At 41.0% G+C, this 24227-nt stretch overlaps 1 protein-coding gene across 1 annotated transcript; it reads right to left on the reverse strand.

Moving 5' to 3' along the window:
• Nucleotides 1-999: 999 nt before the first annotated feature.
• Nucleotides 1000-10591, reverse strand: HSP90B1 (heat shock protein 90 beta family member 1). The gene is made up of 18 exons (XM_054087562.1): nt 10294-10591; nt 9715-9814; nt 8932-9073; nt 8740-8856; nt 8244-8575; nt 7307-7418; nt 6536-6658; nt 5819-5935; nt 4992-5129; nt 4808-4885; nt 4654-4719; nt 4121-4390; nt 3639-3884; nt 3222-3358; nt 2737-2815; nt 2489-2644; nt 1808-1906; nt 1000-1260 (listed from the first exon to the last, which is right to left on the reverse strand). The coding sequence occupies exons 1-18, from the start codon at nt 10574-10576 to the stop codon at nt 1231-1233; spliced, it is 2625 nt and encodes an 874-aa protein (XP_053943537.1). The 5' UTR covers nt 10577-10591; the 3' UTR covers nt 1000-1230.
• Nucleotides 10592-24227: the final 13636 nt, after the last annotated feature.

Consider the following 24227-nt stretch of genomic DNA (forward strand, 5'->3'; position numbering starts at 1 on the left):
CTGGTAAAAGTAAATGGAAAGCAGATTCTTCAGGTACTCTCACCTAACTAGAAAGTTTATTTTGCTTCAGATTACAAAACTCTAGCTTCACAGAAGTCTGTTAACAAAACAGAGGTTCTCAAGCAATTCACAGTACAGAAGTACTATTCTTGCGTACTTCTTCCAGAGGAAGGCAAAACCAATTTCAGTGTAAACACTTTCTACCAACCCTGTGAAGATGTCTCAAAGCGGAGGCGCAAGTGAGAAAATGTAGTGCTCCATCCAATCACCACATAAAGCTACATATAATGAATAGAAGTGGTGCCTCCAGTTCAACCTGTCTACACGTGGTTTGCCCTACTACCAGGACAGAACAAGAGTGAAAAAGTTGATAACAGCAACATTAAGGAATAACTGCAACAGACAGAGCTTCCACCTTTACAAAACTGTAGAGGGCAGGAGTGCTGTATAGCTGTTGGGAAAGCTACACTAGTTAAAAGGTAGGGTTACTAAATACAATGGAGGATGGCGCAAACTCAGAAGCAGCAGTCACTTCTGGAGGGTGCTGTTCATACCATTAGTGAAATAATAATTTATATATTTTTTTCATCTCAGTTGTAAAAGCTACCACTCCCTACTCTGTGCAGGGCAGTCAAGTCACATAGTTCAGTGCAAGCTGGCAGGACTTCAGCTCCAATGCTATTTTTAAATGCCTCATCTGATCTTTAAGATGGCAGTAGATACATAACTTCTTGAATACTTATTTTAACTAGCAAGTTCAGCACAGCTCTCATCAGATCAGTATCAACCAAGTGTATTTTGGCTAAACAGGATGGCAGGTTTGGTAACACAAAAAAACAACCCCTAAGCACATGCTACAGAATCAAGTGTGACTTATAGTGCAGAAAGGCATAAGGACTGCAAAGTGCCCATTGTACAGAGGACCTAAACACCCAAGACAGTCCCTTTGTCTCTGTGGTAGCCCATAAGATGAGCTTACTACATAAAATTTAGAGTTAGTGGTGTCTGGGAACATTTTATTTTTGTACATGATGAGATTTTACACCAAGTCAGTTAAATAATACAAATTTACATTCATGAGGAATGTTTTTAGAAAAGTCAACTTAAAAAAAAATCCTCCTTTACCCTTAAAACCCCATACCATCCCTCAACGTTTTACAGTGGAAAAAACCAAAATCTAATTCACATTCCCTCCTAGCCTCTCAATGCAGGACGGTAGTTGAGTGCAGTTTACAGTTCATCTTTCACATCTGTGGATTCCTGTGGAGACATCAAAACAGAGAATCAGCATGTTGCTTTTAGGGAAATGGAAAACTTTACAAGAGCTGTCCTGGAAGAACTGAACCTAGTATCCACTAGGACAACATTAAAACTGCAGAGATTAGCTAAGCAAAAGCTGAGTTGACACAGCAGCTGAACTGTTTAGAGGTAGTGGTAGTGTCTGTAATGTCACCGCAAGTGTATTGTAGGCACTTGAAACTACAGTCTTGCCAATTTGTTGAAATTACTGCCCATAAGCTGTGGAAATCCAGATAACATTAAGTAAACTGTAGAGGATTTGCTGCTGTTGCCATAGGGCAAGACAACCTCTTAAATGTAATTTAGCTCCAACTTTGGACATTTTCTTCTTACAATATAGTTTGATAAGTGTCATTTGTGCTACACTCCTCCCCACCCCCCAAAGGAAAGCCTGAAAAAACCTCACACTGAAAACTAGTGGCATGAAAAGCCAAGTTTGTTGTCAAGAAGCACCACAGACAAAACTTCTAACCAATACTTATGCGCAGACTCAAATTCGAGACTTTACCTTTTGTGTTTCACTGTCTTCAGTATCAGCATCCACCTCCTCTTCATCTTGCTCTGCCTCCTCAGCTGCATCTTCAGGCTCTTCAGGTTCCTCCTCCACCTGTAAGAGGGTCACAAACAATTTGCTGTATTTGCTTAGGATGTTTACTAGCTGTGGACTAGCTAAGTATAGGCTATGAAAGTATTCATTCCTTCACAGTTGCCCCAAGCTACCCGAAGGAGGAAAAGCAGTTCTGTTTAGCACTAACACACTATCATGCCTCCTCTAGCAAGATACCCATCAAAAGCTCTTGCATGGTATTACGAGAGCCTGTATTACTTATACCCTGTTATGAATTTCTCCAATAATGGAGATGTGCACAACATGTGCCTTTGGCCCCTAACTTACTCCCATAGAACCACCACCTAGTTAAGGACAGTATAATGGTTTAGAAGCATAATCAAAGATCAGAATTCTCAAGCAACTGGAAAAAAAGTAGAAAGGAGTACAAAACCACCAAGTACAGATTCATTAGTTTCCAACTCAGGTGCTTGAACTGGGCTCCTGGTGGCCCACTGAAGACTAGGAAGCTGGATCCGCCTTCATTTTGTACAATTCATTTTATGTAAGCCTATGAAGTATCTGCTTTTTAAGATGTAGCAGCAATGTCAATTATCAACCCCACTTTGAAGGCAAACTAACCTTTGCATCCAGGTCAATGTTTAAACTTAAACGAAGCATTCTTTCTATTCTGTCTCCATATTCCTTAGTGTCTGGTAACATATATCCTGATCTCAAAGTTGCAGTTTCAAACAATACCACTGCAAGATCTGAAACGGTTTTGTCATCTTCATTTTCCTAATGTGGAAGAGCATTAAAACCAAACAGAACGGTTAACTAGGTTGTATGCAGCCAAGTAGTCAGTATTTCATTACAGTTAACTTCTTTACCTTGACCCGCCTCAGCATGTCTTTAATCAGTGGATGCCTGGGGTTTATTTCAAATGTCTTCTTCTGGCTAGCATAGTAGCTGAAAAGACAAAAGTCACATCACTAAGCTTTTAATTACAGGACCCAGCTATATCTTTAACCCCGTAAATATTGATTACAGCCACAGTAACAAGTGAATTCCTCCCCCTGCCCTACTTCAATACCAGCTTAACTCTAAAAAAGCATTCAAGCTGCCGACAATTCATCTTCTCTTGTCACCAAATAAGACAGCAAATGCCACTGATAAGTCATGCTCACCACGCAGTTGTATATACCAGGCTCTGAGATAACAATGTAAGACTATGATGGAGACTGTCACCTGGTTAGAAATGGCCTTAAAAATATGAAGGACCATCTGAATCAGATGGAAGCTTGGTGTGACCTCAGTAAGCAAGAAAGGCCATCAACTACATTTCCCATCTCCTGCTATGTAACTGAAAGCTTACTTTGTCGATATATCCTTTCCAGTTTGATAAGCTTGAGCCTTCATGATTCTTTCCATGTTACCAGACCATCCATACTGACTAGCCACAAGAGCGCAGGGAGACTCAGTTAAACGCTGAGATATCACAGCTTTTTCAATCTGTAGAAAAAAATAAAGCCCTAATGTTAGTTCACAGAGCTAGTAGCTTATACAGGGAATAAAGTAAATTTCCTGTCACTTTAATATTTTCTGAAGGCTATAAGATGCCATTTAACTCATTATCATCACGACACAAAGCTATTAAACAACTCGTTTATATTTATCCATAGAAAGACAAAGAAGCAACTGCCAAGTCTATACTCAAAAGAATTGGCAAAAGTTGTTGCAGCAAGTACAGTAGCATATACAAATAAGCATTATGTACAGCACAACATTTTACCTTGTCTTTCAGAGCTTTGTCTTTCATCCAGTTTAAGAGTGGCTCAAATTCCTTTTCCAAGGCTTCCCGATTCTCCTTAGACTTTTCACTTTCTTCAAACTTAACTCCTTCTTTTGCTACATTCTGAAACCTCTTGCCATCAAACTCTGGCAGAGCCTGAATACAGTATTCATCTACAGGTTCGGTCAGATAGATCACTTCGTAGCCCTTTTTCAGAAGACGTTCAACAAATGGTGAGGACTCAGCCTAAGAGAACAAAACACACCAGATGCCTATTTAATTGTGTTGCATTGGTAGAAGCAGCTGAGATCTGCACAACTATTTGACAGACATTGGTACAAGACAAACAGAACTGCAGAAGAAACATAAGCATGAAGCCTTCACATTTACAACAAATGCACAGATCACAATGTTTATGGTACTGCTTTAATTGGGAGCAGTAGTATTTTTTCCCCTTCTTTCTTTCTTTTGCTCTGACATACCTCCTTTCTGCTGGCACCTGCCATGAAATAAATTTTGTCTTGCTTCTCTTTCATTCTTTCCACATACTGGTCAAGGCTCGTAAGGTTACTTTCATGATGAGAAGACTGGAAACGAAGAAGTTTAGCCAGCCGTGTACGATTGGAGTGATCCTCAATAACTCCAAGCTTTACATTAGTACCAAACTCTTTCCAGAATGTGTCATTGTATTTTTCTTCTGCGATTTTCTTGATCATATCAAGAGTTTTGCGCACAAGTTTCTTTCTGATCACCTAAAAAAGTAGCAATATCAAATTGTAACAGTAAGCAGTTGGAAGAATCCTCAGCTCAACCCCACCGCAAAAGATGCATTCAATACACTTAAGTGTCTGTGCTTTGAAGTGAACAGAGGTAGCCTAAAAGCAGCAACATGTGGATTTCCTACACTTAGTTTTATTTTATATAATGACTGTGAAATTTAACCGAACTATTATTCTTCTAAATCTTGCTACTGTCATGTATTTACGATGAAGTAATTGAAGTTCAATTAGCTTACCTTTAACAATTTATGCTGCTGAAGTGTTTCACGAGATACATTCAAAGGAAGATCATCAGAATCCACCTAAATGAGGGATAAACTTCTTAATATTGCTATCAGCATTGGAAGATTTAAAAGAAAATCAAATGCAAATAAGATTTATCATACTTACAACACCCTTAACAAAGTTAAGGTATTTGGGCATCATGTCATGGAAGTCATCAGTGATGAACACTCTTCGAACATACAACTGAATTACAAGAGGAAAAGAAAACAGAAACAGCAATGAGGTTATGTTTAGTGGTTATCTTTTTATTTTGACACAAATCCATACCCGCCATACTTGTTTGTCCTACCTTAATGAAATCACTTTTTTTTGATCCATATTCATCAAACAGACCACGTGGAGCAGAATTAGGAACGAACAAGATAGATTTGAAAGTCACTTCCCCCTCAGCAGTGAAGTGGATATAAGCCATTGGGTCATCATGTTCCTGTAAAGAAAGAATTCTTTTAATTGAAAGGGAGAAAGTAATAACATGAGATTGCCAAGTAAGTGCAATTTTACAATTAAACTACTTAACCATGCTTTGTTAGAATCTAGTATGGAAACAAAGATTCAGTTGAGTTAACAGACATAGAAGTAAGCCTTTTTTGAGAGACATAGCTTCTAGGTGTTTTTTTTCTTTTTACAAGCCAACCACTGAAAGGTTACCAACACAGCACAGTGACCAATACAGCATCACCACAGCTCAGTTAAGAGACTCCCAAGTAACACTTTATGCTGTGGTTAAAGAATTTTTTTTTTTTTTTTAGAAAACCCTATCTTTCTCTTTCTTCCACTCTGTATAACAAGCACCACCACTCTCAGACTACACAAAATTTTCCCTCTCAACATTTAAACACATCAGTAAGTACTATAGTACTATATGAGCTGGAAAATATAACTTCTCCAACCTAAGCCACTCAATACTTGGGTGGCAGTACCTTTGCTCTGGAAAAAAAAGATTAACTCCTGACTGAGATGCTCTACCTCCTAGGCTCTCTGCAATTAAGTCTATTTGCTGATGGTAATTAATTCTTCAGGAAGAGCCTAACCTATAAACATTCAGTGTTGTTTACACAGCACGAGATACTGTAGCAAACTGCTTGCTAGGGAACAATGTTGAGCCTCAGAGCTTACCTTGGAAAAGGTTTTGTAAAAAGCTTTGTATTCATCTTCTTCAACTTCTTTAGATGGTCTCTGCCAGATTGGTTTTATGTCATTCATGAGCTCCCAATCCCAGACAGTCTTTTCAACCTAAACATGTAAACACCATGGTATAATAAAGACTCAATCTTTACTTCAGGTTAAGTCAGTTCAAGACACTACTCCAAGTCACAAAATAGCATGTAAAAAACCCCATGCCCTTTCTAATTTGCAAAATAAATCATGCAATGCCCTGAACAGTCTCACTCAAGTATACAAATTAGTGTAAAACACAGGGAGAAAACTTAAGTTTGCACTGCGGCATGTCCTATGTACATTTAACAAATTCACCAAGTATCAGTATTTCTGTTCTACTGTCTTTCTGAAAAAAGCCTTCCAGCAGAACATACTGAATTTGAACTACTCAATGTCAGATTACTGAAGTCCAATACCATTTCAAGCACTTCACTGAAGTGTTTAGAATTAGTTCAGGGAACACTACCTCAAAGGCCCTTGTCATCTATCTGCCTGATTTCAACCAAGTCTGTTTTGTTCACAGCTTCTTTCCTGACAAGATGTCTATCTTCCCTTAAACAGGACTGCTGTTTGAAAGCACACACTGACACTGAAGTGCACCTCTGGAAGACTACGTATGAAAATTGCTGAGCCATCTGACACAAGTTATAAGTTCCCAAGTCTGACAAAGCCTACCTTCTTGGTTTTTGGTTTCTTTTCTTCCTCCTCTTCTTCAACTGCAGCTTCATCATCATCCGTTTCTTCTTTCTCCTTTGCCTCTGCCTCTTCCTCTTCAATGGGCTCTTCAACAGTCTCTGTCTGAAGAGACAATTTAAAGCAAATTGAGACTGCTTGGCTTCCTACCAGGTATCTTCTAGTATTCTCTCGACAACTTAATCTTAAAACACTAGTTTAATTTATGTTATTTGCATATCACAAGCATTTCTCTTATAAGTAGCTATTTTTTTCAGTTGTGTTTTCCATGAATACATACTTTCTTACAACACACTGGTAGGTCATGGTTTCCATAGCTTTATAGGTAGTGCTACTCAGACTTAGGTGATTTAAAGTTAGTCCTACACCAAGAAAATACCGGAACAACAGGCCTAAAAGTTAAGACTGTCGTATTTTCAGAAGGACACGTAACCATGGCCCTGCTGGAGAGATTATCAAAGCTTCCAGCTACCACACAAAGCCACTGGAAGGAAGAGCTTCATCATTTGCACAGTCCTGCTCCTTTGGTCAAGTTCTTCAAGCTAGAATTAAACCAAGTTCCTTCAAAATTTGTGATTTTATTACCAACACTAACTTTTGGAAAGCAAGTAAAATACTAGCCAGAAAAGTCAGAAATGCAAGAAATTTAGGAATTAGAGAAGTTCTGTAGTATGCTCTCATCCTTCCCAACAGATATGGCCAGTTTTCACAAACAAAGCTCAAACTGTGCAATGCTTAACTAAATATACTTACCTTGCTGCTCCACACATATATAGGGAAATTTATGAACTGGGAGTATTTCTTCACTAGATTTTTAACAGTATCCAGCTCGAGATAATCAGATGCTTCCTCCTTCAAGACAAGACTAAAGAAAATAAATTTTAAAAAATCAGTTCTCAAGAAGTGTTTTAAAGTAGTTTTACAAGAGGAAACACTTTTTCGTACTGTTGTAGCTACAGGGATTGAAATTTACAGAGCTTTTACTAGTTCAGCTACAAATATCTCATAAAAGCTACAATCCCTTCTAAACTGTTCCAATGAGAAAAAATAATTGTTTTCACCAACTGGGGCAGAAGACAATACTCAGAAGTCTAAATGAAAAAACTCAAATCATATTGGTACTTATCAGGATCTTGATGCATTCTCACTGGCTTTACTTTGAACTAAAGGACCAAGGTGAATTTTTGAATAAGTGCCTTCTTCGGGAAAAAAAAATCCTCTAACAATGATCAAATAAATTTATCTGCTCATCAAAGCAATGAAAATAGGATTGTCAAACTACCTCTAGTTTGAGATTTGCATCAGACTGGTCTCACTGGTATATAAAGGGTAACCAGTTTCCAAAAGGAAGCTCTGTAGCTCCTGTATAAGTTTTAATGGGTCACAAATTGTATTGAGGAACTGGAAAAGTCTGCAGGCAGCTTTACTACCTGGAATTATTTACTAACACTTAAAAAACCATGAACATCTTGACAACTTAGTACACCTAATGGAACGTGAACTACATTATCAATCCACGTTTGTTTTGAACAAAGTAAATAATCTGCATGTTTCCATTAAACTGCAAAAGGCTGTACTACAAGAATCAAACAAAAAATAAGCCACTGCTAAACTCATCCACGTATTCCAACCAGCAAAGTGTACCCATACAACTTGTTTTCTTTTAAACCTAAAGAAACTTTGTACTTACGTTATAGTTGTGCCACGTCCTAAAGTGTTTCCTCTTGGATCATTAATCACAGAGAATTCATTTGAATCTGACTCCCAAATATGCTGAGTATCATTGTTGTGTTTTGATGTGACAATAACCCTGTCTGCTACTAAGAAGGCAGAATAAAAGCCAACACCAAACTGGCCGATTAACTCAGATGTTGACTGGCCATCATTCTGCATTTCAGTCATTTTGTTTAAGAATTCACTTGTACCAGACTTTGCAATGGTACCCAGGTTTTTAACTAATTCTTCTTTTGTCATGCCAATACCCGTATCCGTAACATGAAGCATGTTCTTCTCTTTATCACACTGGAGGAGAAAAAAAAGAGAAAGATGCAGTCTGACTTCATTTATACTTCTTATACATAACACACTGTCATGGAAAAGTGTGTTAATTAAGACTTGATGCACTATTTTCTTACGTTTCTCCTACCACTCCTCTGTGAGAGATGATTTTACCTAATAGTTCTTACCTTGATTTTAACTGTGAGTTCTTCATTACCAGCAAGAGCATTTTCATCAGTTAAGGATATTAACCGTATCTTATCTAAAGCATCTGAAGCATTTGAAATCAGCTCCCTGAGGAAAATCTGAAATAGAAACCAGTAGTAAGAAATTTCAGAACACAAACAGTTCCAGCGTGTTCTACTGATAAAGGCACTAACCTCTTTGTTTTTATATAAAGAGTTGATAATAAGTTTCATCATTCTGTTCACTTCCGCTTGAAATGCAAACTTCTCAGATTTTTCTCTGATTTCTTTGATCTGGGATGCATTCAGGCCATCTAGTTGGATAGCTTCCTCCTCTCTGTTAGGAGAACAAAAGCCTGTCAGGTAGTCTTGTCCACAAACAGCATCACTGATTTTATAATCTAGCAACAGCAGTAACAGTCTTGTCTAAGATGCTTAATCTCTGACACAGCCCAAAAGTTGCACTATCAAATGAGTTAAGCTCAGGAGCAGCTATCCTCAACTGCATAAACTTAAACTAAAACTTGAGTGAGAATCCATGCTTGCAAGTAAGACGTTTTTCCCTAAAAAGAAATTCTCATGGAAGAATACAGGTGTGTTAAAACCACTGTAGCCCTCAGCACGTGGTATGCCTTGTAGGAGGTGAGGCAGATCATGGGCATAGAGCCATTTCATCAGTAGGCACTAAACACATGCAAGAATAACCCCCTATTAACGTACTGGTTTTACACAAGTATTGCTATTAGACAAAACTAAAGAGAATGTTTTGATTCACAGGCTCACTTCTGTTCAAAAGGAAACAGCCTTTTTCAGAAATATTTCCCCCAGCTGATGAGATCTCTTTCGAATGGTGGTTCCCTGCAACCCCTCCCCCATTTCTGAGGCTTTAGGCATCACTGATACTCGAACTGGCCCCTCCAAAACAAGCAGCAGCCTTAGCGTTTTAGAAGCCCCTTACCCAGAACCCCAGGTACCAACCTCTGAACAACTTCATCGTCTGTTCGAGACCCTTCTCTGCTTTTACCCAAGTCATCTTCCACGGTTCCATCCACATCCACCTCGTCAGCCCTAACCGATACTGGGAAAACAAGGAATACAACGGCCTGAGCTCGATTCCCCACTACACGTTACGACAGTCCTCCGCGTACCCCTCCCCACCGTTGTAGACTGGGAGAGGGGGGAGCCACCCCCGAGACGTCTCCTGGGCTGCCCCCTCCCCTTCCCTCCTCTCCCCACTCCCTAGGGAGCAACAGCCCGCGGCGAGCAGGGCCAAGGGCCTGACAAGGCTTCCCTCCCACCACTGAAGAAAAGCAGGGAGATGAGAAACCAAGCCTCGCACCCCCTAGACCGCCATCAGCCCCCACCTCGTTTCTCATCATCCTCTCCTCCCCTTCCCAAGCAAAAAAAAGGGAGCAACAGCGTGGGGGTGGGGGGGGAGAGGGGGGGCGGAAGAGTGGGGGCGGAAGGCGAGTAGCTTGGCCCCTCTCCGGTCCCTTCCCCCTCCTCCCCCTCCCCCCCCACCCCACCAGAAGCTTCCAGAAGCCGGCGGGCACTCACCGGCCAGGAGCAGCGCACACGCCAGCGCAATTCCCCACCCTGACTTCATGGCGATTGCAAGAGAGAGCGGCCGCAGGCGCCCCCGCTGCCCGAGCCACCGGTCCCCGCCGCCACCGAGCTCCCCAGAGCGGCCGCGGGCGCCCCCCTCCGCCTTTATCAAGGAGGCTGCGGGGGGAGCCGCTCCGCCGCGGGCCAATCGGGACGCACCACGCCAAAGACGCGGCCAATGGGGCGCCCGGGGGGGCCGGGACCGCGGCCGCCGCCGCCAATCGGCGCTTTCCATGTGCGGTTTCCTGCGGCCGGAGCGTGGCCGGCACCCATTGGCCGGGCGGATGGGCGCTTGGCCAATCGCCTCCGCGGAGGGCTCTGACGGGCACGGCCTCTCGTCGCGTTACTGACGAATAAACCGGGCACGTTTCGCACCGGAGCCACGCGGGCCGCATCCCGGGGCTTTCAAGGAGCATCCGCACGCGGAAGGCCAACTTCCGGAGGCGCCCGGAATGTTTACTGGGGGGGACACACGACATTGGCTGCTATGGCAACAGGCGCTTCCGGTCGTGGCGCCCCCCCCTCCCCCCCTGTTAGCACGCAAAGAGGAATGAGAAGCTGCGGGTAGGGGTGACAGCACGCGTCGCCGGATGGGGATCCCTGGCCCCCCCCCCCCAGCCCCCTCAGCCAATGGAGGCGAGGCCGGCGCCGCGCGCATGCGCCCTGGCGTCCTCGCGCCCCCCCCCCCCGCGGTGCACGCCGGGAGTTGTAGTCCGGACACACGGCGGCGCCCTCTGGCGCTGCGGCGCGAGAGCGGCCATGGCGGGCACTGCCCCGCCCCCCCGCGGCCCTTGTGGTGCAAGAAGGAGTTATTGTTGCAAAAAGCGCAGTAGTTTGAGTTAAAATAGAGTTGAGTTTCGTCTAAGCAACTTTGTTTTTTGAAAGCTAGACAGAATGTCCCTCCGACAGCGTGTTTTCTTTCCAGGAACACAATGTGTAGAATGTATACATGGAATATATATATATGTGCCACATATATATGTATGTCTAATGGGACGTGTCCCTGCCCATGGCAGGGGGGTTGGAACTGGATGATCTTGAAGGTCCCTTCCAACCCAAACTATTCTATGATTCTATGAATATTTCAAAGTGGAATATTTTGATTCAAGCTGAAGAACAGTTAAGTTTTGTCTAAGCAGTTGTGGTTTGAAAATGAAAGAGAACATCCCTCTGATGGCGTGTTTTCTTTCTCTGATAGCATGTTTTCCTTTAAATGGTGTTTTTCTGACACTGTCCTTTCTTTGAAAATGGTAATGTATCACCTGAGGAATGATTTGTCCTAAACAGATGTCTCTTCTTCTGTAATCACCTCTGTTCGGGATCCTTACTAATCTGAAAGGCAAGATCAAGTAGAGAGCTGGAGCCGGCTCCAAATTAGCAAGAGTTTTGACTATTGCAAAGTTTCATAACATTAGAATTTTCTTTGGAAAGTCATAGAATGTGCATAAGATTTCTGTCAAAATTTATACATATGCATGTAAGTGGGAAATCTATTCTGTCCCAGCTGTTGTCTCACTGCACACGACTGATGAAAATCGCTCCTTGTGTTGCCCAGGCCTGATGAAGGGTGCTTGCTTGCTAGAACTCCAAAACGAGCCTTAGGTTATTTGCCGGCATTTTCAGTATTACTTGTTGCCCAGGCCTTGGCTCTCCACTCCCCTTTGGCATGTCTAGTCCCTCACCCGGTGGTGAGAGACCTGCTGGCCTTAGCAGAGCCCCTCGCCTGTGGGGACATCTCATATGGGGATGTGGCATAAAGCAAGCTGGGTGCTTCGCCAGTCTGTATGTTTTCCTGCTTGCTAGTGCTCATCACAGTAACCATCCTTCAGGGAGCTGATTAGCACTCCTCAGCCTGCCCTTGGGGCCGTTGTTTATCCATTAGCGGTTCTTCCTTCCCTATGTGGAGTGTGGGACTTCAGCAGCTTCTCCATGCTGCACTGGTGCGAGGGTTCAGGGGAGCACCTACGCAAACTCTCCTCCAGTGCTCCTGTAAGGGAAGGTCAGCGTAGAAAGGAACCAGTGTTTGTGGAACAGTAAATAGCATGCCCCATTCTCAGGAGATGGGATGTTCCTATCCTTTTTTCCATGGAGAAGACATTGAGGGGACACCTCATAGCAGTTCTTTGCTTCCTCAATAGGAAAGGAGGAGGAGCAGGCGCTGGTCTCTTCTCTTTGGTGACCAATGATAGGACCCGAGGGGATGGCAGGAAGAGGTTTAAGCTACATATTAGGACAAGGTTCTTCACTGGAGAAGTGGTGGAGCACTGAACAAGCTCCTCAGGGAAGCAGTCACGGCACCAAGCCTGACAATATTCAAGAAGCATTTGGACAACACCCTCAAATACATGGTGTGAGTTTTGGGGTTGTCTAATGCAGGGACAGGTGCTGGACTTGTCGATCCTTGAGGGTCCTGTCCAACTCAGCTTATTCTATGATTTTATGATTCTATGATTCTATGACTGCGGTTTGTAAAATGAAACACACAGCATGAAAAACTCTGCACTTCATTGCTGTTAAGAACTTCAACTATTAAGTCACGAAAGCTGACAAATGATAAAATATAATACACTTTTGTTGTGTGTTAATAAGCTAATTGAAATATCTTGTGGCCCACTTTCACTTTCTGAAAAAGTCTGCCCTGGCTTTCATGCACGAGTGAACTATTTTGTCTTAACAAATGTTCAACATTAGATTACAGGGGAAAAAAAAAAACCTGACAAGCTAAGATTTAATGAACTCTGTATTTGGAGAGGAATGCATTTGAAAGCTATTGATCTGAGATGTTCAACACAAAAAAATAAAATAAAGAATCCTCACTGGATTTACAACGTCACAAACACTGAAGTTAATCTATCAGTAGCTAAAAGTTATGGCAAAAATAGGCTTATAATCTTTAGTCATACCATGGACCAGAGATATTTCTTTTTGGCCTCAAAACTCAATGCTGTACCTTTTTATCCTACTGATAATTAAAGTTTATAGAATTGGAAAGGAGCCTCTGTATTACAGTAAATAATGGTTATCTTCGGGTTCTTCTCCATGAAGCCAAGATTTGATTGTGACCTATTTGAAAATAATCGAGAAGCTTTTCTGTATGGTTTCCAGTTTCAATAGCTGTTCTTCAGGATCTGCTGATTCACTGATCCCAAATTATAGGAGAAATAAGAAGGAAAGTTAGTCTCCCAAAACGTATGTAAGAAGGACTGTGAAAACTAAGCATGAGATATCAGTGTCAGGGTTGAAAGTAAAAAAAACATGTCAGGTTTTTGTGGAGACCTGCGTAAACTTGGAAAATTATTTGCCATAGAATAGCCTTACTCATCTGAAAATACAATTGAGTTATTCAGGAATTTAAGAAGAGAAAGTTTGTCTTTTTCTAAAACTCACCTACAAGCAGTTTCAGGATTTCATTCCTCATTATGTCTGTATGATTCCCAGAGTGAGATGTGTTGCTCCATGGCTGTCAATAGGCATTTGAGGGACACAGGGGTTCATAGAGTAAATTTATCTCTGTCTTATAGAACTCTTGCATTAACAGGTTTTTATGGCAGTTCTATTTCAGCAGTGATTTTGGTGGCAGTGGGAAAATGTAATGCTTTGTGACTATGTTTTTGAACTTTGGTAACTGGAATAGTAGGAATGCAAACAAATTCTGCTACTGGCTATGTTAAACCAACAAAGATTTTAGATTGTTTGGTGGAACCCAGATTTTATTGATTACTTCGCTTTTATGATTATACAAAGTAGGACATTGCATTTGAAGGAGATATGAAACCTGATAAACCTGTTTCGTGCTTTGAATTTAGAGGTCAGACTAGCAAGAAGTGTAACATGGTTAGTAGCATTGCTTACTTTATGTAGATTATAATGTTTGCTTTCACTAAAGCCCAGTTGGATTACCCAGGACAAAACTGATACACAAAAATGAGACAGCTAGGTACTTATGCTCTCACAAAGAAAGTCAGATCTCTTTATGAGGAGGCTGGCAATTGAAGAAAAGATCTTCTTTGAATATTAAACTTCTAAAAAAATGTTCTTTTATCTATTTTAAAACTATGAATGTATTGTCAAATGCTGCTGTCAGTATTTTAAGCAAATCTGAGTAGCATTTCCACTGAAAATTTACTAATCTTAGCTTAAGGGAGTCTTTAAGATTTTAGTTGCACTAACCAGATGTTCAAGACCAGGTTGGATGAGGCTATGAGCAACCTGACCTAGTGAAGGTGTCCCTGGACATGGCAGGGGGGTTGGAACTATATCTCCAAGGTCCCTTCTAACCCAACCCATTCTATGATTCTATGATCACCTTTCAGGATTTAATACCAAAGGAAAGGTGTAACCGCGAGGAGGTAATAGTTCTTCGACAATTGAGCTACATTAAAGGGTTCTGTAAAGCAACTAGATATACTTTGATAATTGTGTGCATAATGATTGAAATACTGTATTTATAAAGTGCTGCATTTGCTCTGTTAACTAAAAATTCAGGGGTGTGTGGTGATAAGAGAAACAGAACACAAGTAGCGTCTTCTTCCATGCAAACGGCAGAGCAAGCCCTTCTCTAGTCCTCTGAATACAAATTGATCAGCTCATCCACGCGTCTGTGGGGAAGTCAGCTCAGTGAAGGATGCCACATGATTCCAACTGTAAGTTGCAACTAGCAAGAAGTTATTACCTTGCCAGAAACAGCTGTAGAGATAAACTGAGAGGAGTTCATACAACCCGACTGTGGGTATTTGACTTAACCAGCTAAATTAGCCAGTTAATCTGCCTAGGCTGCATCTGTAATAGAGGGACAGTCCTCTATTGTACTAGCTTTTACATCGTTAATTGAACTCTCTGGCCCAGCAAAATATACTCTAGTTAAATCAGCTTCTTTCAGGTCCAGGGTGCACCAGACTAGAGCATGGTAAAGAGCAGGAGTCTAAGGCTAGGAGAAGGTGATATCCTGTTTTTCGTGGTGGTAAACTGAGCCTGGAATGTAAATTACATAGGATAAAGACATTGTAAACAGGTGAAAGTGTAAGGAAGCCATAAAACCGAACAATGAGTTTGCCTTGTCAGAATATTGCCTCTTTTAATAAGCAATTAAATTGAAATCTGTAACTAATGCAAATTCAGTTTTTTTTTCATGGATAATAAAAATCCTGTAATTTGTGTCACTACAAGCTAGTCATTTACTGTCATACTGTTTTTGATAAAGAAGTGTGATTTTATTTGAGAATTAATGAAGTCTGAAGTTTCTACCACCAAACTGAGTGAAGTCTTTCTTACATGATAATGCACTGCAAATATGAACTATTTATCTGCATTCCCTGTAATTTGAGCTTCATTTATATTTTTATAAAACAGTACATTGAGACATAATATTCCCTTCCTCTGCAATGACTTCAGTGGCTTCAGGGGCTAAATATTGCATGTACAGCACAAACTGAAGCGATACCCACTTACTTAAGACGCTCAACAATATTTGGGACTGAGTCTGAATACGAAACAAAAAATGCTGCCATTATCTAGCTTTTCAAACTGATTATCCAAATATTAGATAATTTTAACAGTAGCTACATACAAGCGAGATTAAAATACTATTGTTTGTAAATAGTGACAGCTTTACTAAATGTCCATGTTATGAATTATTCTTACCTGCTTTCTTTTTATCAAGAATTTCTGTTGACCAAAATACCATGCTTTGACTTCAACTGTTTTCCAGTTAGGAGAAATACATCCTCTATCCACTACTTACTTATCTAGTTCCAGAACTGTTAATCTCCACTAAAGAGGAATTCCATCTGGACTCTGGTTTTGAGAGCTGAGAATCCTAATGAACAGGTTAACTTTTTCATTCCTGTACTGTGAGAGGCTCTGCAGCCAAGTGTTCTACAGCTTCCTGTAGAAACATCTTTAGACTTGTTTCTTTGAATCTTTTATTCTTTGCAAAGAAACTATAATAAGAAAAATATTAAAAAAAAGGTCAAAAAAAAACGTTTTTGTCACAGTTATAATTAATGTAACTTGCTAGGCAGTGGTATATATCCAGGACTCAGAAGTGCTGTATAAGAAAGATAGCCAGGTACTACCTGGCTGCCAGCGCGCTGTGGTGCTTTGAATTATCGATGTGCGAAACAAAACAGTAAGCCCAGACTGTGCATGTCTGACTGATGCTCAGATAGAAGACATCATCTTCACCTTTTATTTTTTCAATAAATGTAGGTCCATCAGCTTCCCTGATACAATTGTTTACTATATTTCTATTAGCAACAGTAGATTTACCTCCTGCTTTTGCTCTTGTTTTCCCGGGTTTCTGAAAGTCAGCAATTTTTGCAGCAGGACAGCAGTAAATCTCACCAGAAAGCTGCCAGGGACTCGTAGAACTAATCCTGCTATGGGGCTGTGAATCTGCCTCTTCCCACAGTGTATCAGTAGTATGGATGATGATAGAGGTCTGATGTGTCATTCTTTGACCTGATGATGTTAGCAAGTGTGTAAACCTTCTTTTCAGAGAGTAATGCACATCAGAGAGTGGTATGAAACATACTTTGTTGTGAGCTCACAGACCATGAGCTATAGTGAGTACCTATAAAGCTATCTGTGACCCCACCATAAGCAAGGAACAGTTTGGAGAGAAGGAACATCTTCCTTCAGCTCTGGCAATGGACAGTGACAGTAGCTGCTATCTGAAGGACTACTTGCTGGGCTGCAGCGGGGTGTAGGAGTCCTGGATCTGGTTAGGCATGAGCTGACTTTCCAGGTCACCCTCCTGTAAATCCCTCCTGGACTTTTTGACCTCAACTAAAATAGGCAATGGATATGACAGATGCCTTTGAAGATGTCACAATCAGATGTGGAGCGAAAGGACAGATTTTACAAGGTACAACAAGACTGATGAGAAGATAATTGGGACTGTGAAAATATCCACTTGCATAGAAACAGGTGCTTCCTGCTGAGATGGATTCCTTGTTGCATTGAATTTAGATCAAAGACTGGAGCAACAGGCAAGTTTATGCTATTATTACCTAGATGTGAAGGCAGTGGGAATCTACCTCTGATCATCACCTGGGTCAAATACTTTAGACAGAAGCGAGGTGCTTTGGTGCACCTGTGACCATTATGATACAGTGTCTGCAATGTGACACGTTATTAGATGTCTTTCATATATATATAGACACACATACAGAGACAGAGCATGCTTTGGTAAACTCTGAGCATGACAAAAGTATTCTGCAGCTTCCCAAACTCGCTTATCAGTGCACAAATCAGTCTTAACAATGGCACTAAACTGGAATGTAATATCAGTGTTCTCACTATTTTACTCCTGGTTACCTGAGAAACAATAAGGAGGAAAAATAACAAAGCATATGACACTGCATTGGTACTCACACAGACCAGATTCTGAGGAGCAAGACATGGCATTGTTCCTTTTGTTTAAAGACTTAGAAACCCTTTGGTTTATTTTAATTCTTTTAAAATTTGTTTTGGTTTCAATATTAGTAGTGAGACAAATCCTTTTTTTTATTTATGAAAAAGACAATTAAGTCAGTAGGTGAATAGTGAGCTAAGTAACATAAGCGGGAACAGTCTGGGCTTTTATTGGTTTATTCTTTTCTTGTCATCTGTTCTTGCCAGGGCATCCACAGTTGGCTACTGCTGGAGACAAGATACTGGGCTGATCTTAGATGGTCATTCTTAGGAAACACATATGTTTTATATGAGCTTCATCAGCTTGAATACTTTGGATGCCATGGGGCCTGAATGCAGTGGGTGTAAAACACAGTCAGAACTAGATCCATAGGAAGCCTTGGGCTCTATAATGTTCAGTCATCATTCATCACAAAAAGTGGAACAACCCAAATGAAATATCTTCAAGTTACCTGTATGTTTTCAACATTTTATTCCTTATTAGAAGATTAATTGAATGAAAATATCTCTTATGAAAATGAAATGAAATGAAATGAAAATGAAAATATTTTAATCACTGAGTCACTTGATAGAAATGCTGTGAATACTAGCTTTTTTTTTGAGGGAAGGCAGCAGTCTCTCCTTTTTTTTTTTTTTTTTAACCTGATCTATTAAGAATGTTCTGGGCTTCCTTTCTGGACCAAAATCACTGTGGCATGTAAGTGGAGGGAAGTTTGTTTTGTGAAGGTCAGGAATGAGCTAGGTTCATCACTACTTACCACAATAAGCATTTGCAGTACCAGACTTTTAGTCATGGAAAATTTCAGAATGAAAACTGAGATGCTGACAGAGCTTAGTTGGTTTTAAGAATAGGTAACTGCTGGAGAAGTATTTTGGAGACAAGAATTTTTGATCCATGTGTCTGGAGAGGAAACTAGAGGTGAATTATAACTTTCTCATGTGCAAGTCCTAGGAGAATGATGAAAGATTCACGGATGTCAGGCAGGCTGCACACATGGTCAGAGCTGATGTTCAAATATCTAAAGGACTGGGGCCTGAGTTGTTCCTTCAGCAAGCACTTTTGTTATAAATGTTTCTTTCGACATTAAGACTGTTGTTCACAACAGCATTAAAATCACATTACGAAAACCCTTCATCTCTATCTTCTGCCATTTTGTATTTGTAATAAACTCTTAAAAAAAAGTTAAATACTGACTTAAACATCAGTGTCATACTTCCAGTAATTTGAATTTTTATTTTTGCTCTGCTCTAAGTTTCAAAGAAAGTATTTGTTTTTCAGGTATTATTTGGCTTTTAGTCGACTTTATCCCATTCCTCCTGAGACTGATGATCACACTGCAGCTGGCACTGTTAGTGAAAAGCCAGTCATCTGTGGGCTTTGTGATCTGTCCCTGCTCCACTTCCCTTTAAAATTTAATGCTCTGTACTGTCATAACAGAGGAATTGACAGAAGGGAATGAGTTTTAAGGAGCCTATCATGAAGGGCAAAATCTGTTACGGTAAAGAACTGTAACTAGAAGAATCCATGTAAAGATAAAATGTGTTTTGATCATTGTAAAAAACTCTCTGACTCTTAAATACTAACACCTCTGTAAGTTTCATTATCACTGGAAGTCTGCACCTGCAGCAACATATTTCTGTGGCTGAGAATAAAAAAACACATCACAGGGAGTATCATTCTTCTCAAAGTAGTTAAGTATTATTCTGACCTGTAATTGTTATTCTCCATGGCCAAAGAAAGTCTTAGCTTGACATGACTTGCCACAGTGAGCTCACAAGCAGTGGCATCCACTACAAGCTCCCTTTGGCTTCACAGCAGCTTCTGCTGTGTGGTGCATGATTAGATTTAGGGCATCAACACTGGCTGTGGGAGCAACACCAAGTATATGGAAGTTTAACTAAGACTAAGATAAAGCATGAAGCTGATACCAAGCATATTAGAATAAATACTGCTAAAAAGACCAGGTGTTCTGAACTAGACACACAGGATGACGAATCTTGAATGTGTGAGAAGGCCAGGCTGGAAAAAACTGCCTGGGAATAAGTGAATTGGAGATATGTTATGAGAGTATAGAATGGACAAAACCAAAGACATCCTGTTTGTCTGAAGCTTGCAAACCCAAGGAACTGTATAAAGATCTGCCTGAATGAAAGAAGCCAGAAGCAGTAGTAGCACTTTCTTAGTTTAACTTATGTATGCTGTGCTGATTAAAAGAATAAAGTCAGAGAAAACTGCGAGGTCTGTGTCTCCTTCATCGCTGCACTGGCAAAGCATATGTTTAAATTAAAAATCAAGGAAACCATTCACATATTTGAAATTAAGCTATGCTAGGCTGAAGTGTTAGTGTGGAAAAGGAGAGAAAAGCTAAAATGGTCAAATATTCTATTCATGGAATAGGACACGTCTCTGCTAACCAAAGAGGAGCTTGTCAACACCTGCAGTAAAATGGGCCCAGCAAACCCGTGGCGTAAAAAATATCACTTCTGCTTTCCTCCCGAGACTGGCAGCTGGCAGAAGTGCTGTTGAGAAGAAGTCAGCGAAAGAAGAAATCATTTGTTAAAAGTTATAAGTTTGAATTAATTACAATATAGAATTCTGACATAGAGGTTTTTTTAGCGGGACAGTGACTGTATCTGGTTGAAGCTGGATAACAAGGACTGGTACAACGGTCATGGGAAGGACCGAAGACAGCCTAGGCTCACTAAGAGCATGTGCAAGGAGGGAAGGTGAAGAGTTCAACGCAAGGAAGACAGCCTATCTTCATCCCCAAAGACCCCATCGACGATTACCACAAGAAAACGTGCAAGCGCTAAGAGGAGGAGACCTATGATAATAAGTTCCCGGAATTAATCTTTCTATAATAATGAGTTCCAGTGACTAATCTTACTAACCCTACCCACTTCTTGGAAAAGACATGACAATGTATGTTACCCTAATGCGTATGTATAACATGGCACAATAAAGATGTATGGGCTTTGACACATGGCATGCAAGCTTGGAGGAAAGATCCCCCTTGCACCCTGTGCGCAGCCGCATACCTGCACCTAACTCTGCGTTTGGTGTCGTCACTCTGTGAGTCATCAGACCTTCTACTGGTGCAGGTCACCAGAAGCGAGCTGGACTCAGGGAGTATAGAGCAGCTGTGATAGCATAGAGAATTTGTATATCTCACCCAGATGTGTTGGTACAGCTTCCAGCTTGTTCCTGCAGGGTTAGCCTGCCTTCTTATCGCTCAAGTGGATGTTAAAAGTTTTCGGAATAGAGCCTGTGTCCACAAAGTTGGCTGCCTAGAGCTGAATGCATCCTTGGGAAATCACATTTCTGCACACCGGCACTCATGTTTTGATAGAGAACTGACGCAGTAAGGTACAAAAAAAGCTTTGAAAAGAAAGTATTAGGTCATAAATTACGTGGCATCCCCTCCTGTCTCCCCTTAAAAGCACAGGAGGAGAGAAGGACCCTAAGTGTTGAAGCTGCAGGACTTGGGCTGGGCGTGCTTGGGGCTGGGCTTGCTTGGGGCTGGGCTTGCTTGGGCTGGGCTTGCTTGGGGCTGGGCTTGCTTGGGCTGGGCTTGCTTGAGGCTGGGCTTGCTCGGCGAGAGCTCGCCCTGGTGGCCTATAGGGAGGTTGTTCTTTCAGGAAATGCCTCTACCAAGTCTCTACATGCAAACGGCCGGATTTCTTTACCTTCTCCTTTAAAGAACTACTTAATCATCGTAGTCTCCTGCGTTGCCTTTATATGTTCATCCCCATAAAGAGACTTAAGACAGCAAAGAGTAATTTCTCAAATATTTTAACTATTTGCACACACGTATGTGCGTATACGTGTATTTAAGGTAAGTATTTCTTTAATGTTTTAATAGGGAAAATAATTATTTTTTTCCCCCGTGGTTATACAGATTGCCATCCCCTTGCAAACACATCACGGCTTCTCTCGTCTGATGTCCCAGAAAGATGCTCCTTGCAGTTCTGCCAACAGACAACCATTCAGCAAAATTCATTTGTGTCAGGAGAGTCCTTATTCCTCCTTTGAAAGACATCAGAAGTACACTGCAGTAGCCTGTGAACTTTATGCCTGTTGATTGTACAGAAAAAAGTGCCAGGATCTCAGTGAATAATGGGAAGTATAATTTATTTGTTACCTCTGGCTTTTGCTTTTTATAAGTTAGGTCAAATCTAACACACCTGGAAAGCAGATAGTAAAAAAACATTGATTAGAAAAAAAATTTTGAGCTTCCTCAGGCTAAGGCAAAATATTTTCTTTTGCAATTAATTTTGTGAAATCCAGGTTTGTATCAATGTAAAACCCGTGTACCGAATGGGTGTCCAAATATATTTAAAAAGAAGGAAGATCCTTATATGCCTCCCATACAAGGACAGCCTGAGAGAGTTGGGGTTGTTCAGCCTGGAGAAGAAAAAGCTCCAAGGAGACCTTCTAGTGACCGTCTAGGACCTGAAAGGGCTATATTAAAGTTGGGGAGGGACTGTTTGAAAAGGCTTGTAGAGAAGGGACTAGGGGCAATAGGTATAAACTATAGAGGGGCAGATTTAAACTAGACATAAGAAGGAATTTCTTTACGATGAGAGTGGTGAGGCACTGGCACAGGTTGCCCAGGGAAGCTGTGGCTGCCTCATCCCTGGAGGTTTTCAAGGCCAGGTTGGATGGGGCCTTGGGCAGCCTGGTCTGGTGGGAGGTGTCCATACCCATGGCACGGGGGTTGGAACTGGACGATCTTTAAGGTCCCTTCTGACCCAAACTATTCTATGATTCTATATTGGACTATGAAACGTTTTTTAAGGATGAGATTACCATTTTTTCCTTACTAGACTTTGAATGACTATAGTTCATATTGACCAGGTAGATCCAAGTCTAGCTAGGAAGCCACCTTGGCCAGGCTAGGTACACCCAGAATACATGCTATATGAAGACTAAGGCACAGGCCTGAGCTTAGATGCAGCTCTGGAGCCAAAGGTGACAGGTGTGTGGGTGGAGGCACAGGTAAGGCTTCTCACAGCAGTTCTTCCAGGACCCTGGTCCAGTTTGCACAGCTGTGCTATATCAGAGCATAGCTTGAACACTTGCAGCTGAAGTATTATGGGGTGGATGGAGGTGTGTTTCATTTGGTGGCTGCTGAAGATTGTTTTCTTGCCAGCGTGTGAGTCCTTCTGCAGATGTAATCCAGGACTGTCTATCTCTTGAACATTCTGTGTGAAGTAGGATGGGATATATAATAGAAGAAAGGGTGCATCTCCTAAGATAAACGGTGTTGGTAGGATGAGAGTATCCCAGCTAGGTATGAATTGGCTGTGCAAACCTATACAATGCTGCTTAGATTACAGCTATGTGTTAGATGAAAATTGTAAAAAAGGTCTACAAGGGGATTGTTTTTGTACGCTATCAGTTCCTTCTGAAAGATAGCAAGTCAGATGTGGTTGTAACTCATTACTTCTGAAAGCAAAATGTTTTTTAGAGTTCATGAGAACTGCTACGACAGATGGAAAAACTGCAGTTTTTCTTTGAGTCACAGGTAATTCTCAGCAGTTTGATATTGATGGATGCTACAGTAAAGCCTCTTTTACCTCTATGTTATTTATCCAGAGTTATGATATGGATTTGCAGAGTTGAATATAAAGCAGTAGTTTTGAGAATTTTGAATAATAATTCTTTTTTCGCTATTCATTCTGCTTATATCCAACAGGTAACAGGTTGTGAAAACACCTGTAGGAATGATTATGCAATGAAAGCAGACAGTAATAAAATTCAGGACAGAAAAATAGACTTTGGATCTGACCAGATGCTGTGTAAGATAAATTGCTGTAATGCCTGAGTCGGGCTCATTAAAACTACGGGGGAGAAAGGAGGTGTAAATCTACATTCTCACAGGAACAGTCAAGAGACATGATGAAATCTGTTGCAATAGTTTTGTATCAAATGATTCATAAGTTCTTCAGCTACCAGATCTAGACACTTCTAAAAAAGTGAATGCTTCTTGCTGTAAGTTTTTGATAGCAATGCTATGTATACCATTGTTATAAAGTAGCAGCAGAGGATGACATGCTGAGATTATCCATTTTATGAAGCTAATGTACTCCAAAAGGATTTTTTAAGAGTGAATGTATCTATGACTTTAGATTTTTCTGAGTAACTTGTGTTTTAAGAATGGTGCATTAATAGGCTGTAATAGGTTTTAGTGTACATCTTGTAGTATAGTGTCAAAGGAACCCATTATCTGAATTTAGATGTATCACTAGACATCCAGAATTTTGAAAGATATCAGTGCTCAATAGGGCATGAAAGGCAAATCTTAAGCCAGACTTCAAATTCAATCTGTGCCCAGCATTATTGTTGTTATTAAGTGAGAGCTGCCAAGCATTTAACAGGTCGGTAAACATTGCCTGTATCAGTTAACTTTTGCCTTGTCCCCACTGAAATAGAGGCAAAACTCCTGTTGGTTTCAGATATGTATGATCAA

The sequence above is a fragment of the Cuculus canorus genome, chromosome 1 (assembly GCF_017976375.1).
Source record: "Cuculus canorus isolate bCucCan1 chromosome 1, bCucCan1.pri, whole genome shotgun sequence".
Taxonomy (NCBI): Eukaryota; Metazoa; Chordata; class Aves; order Cuculiformes; family Cuculidae; genus Cuculus; species Cuculus canorus.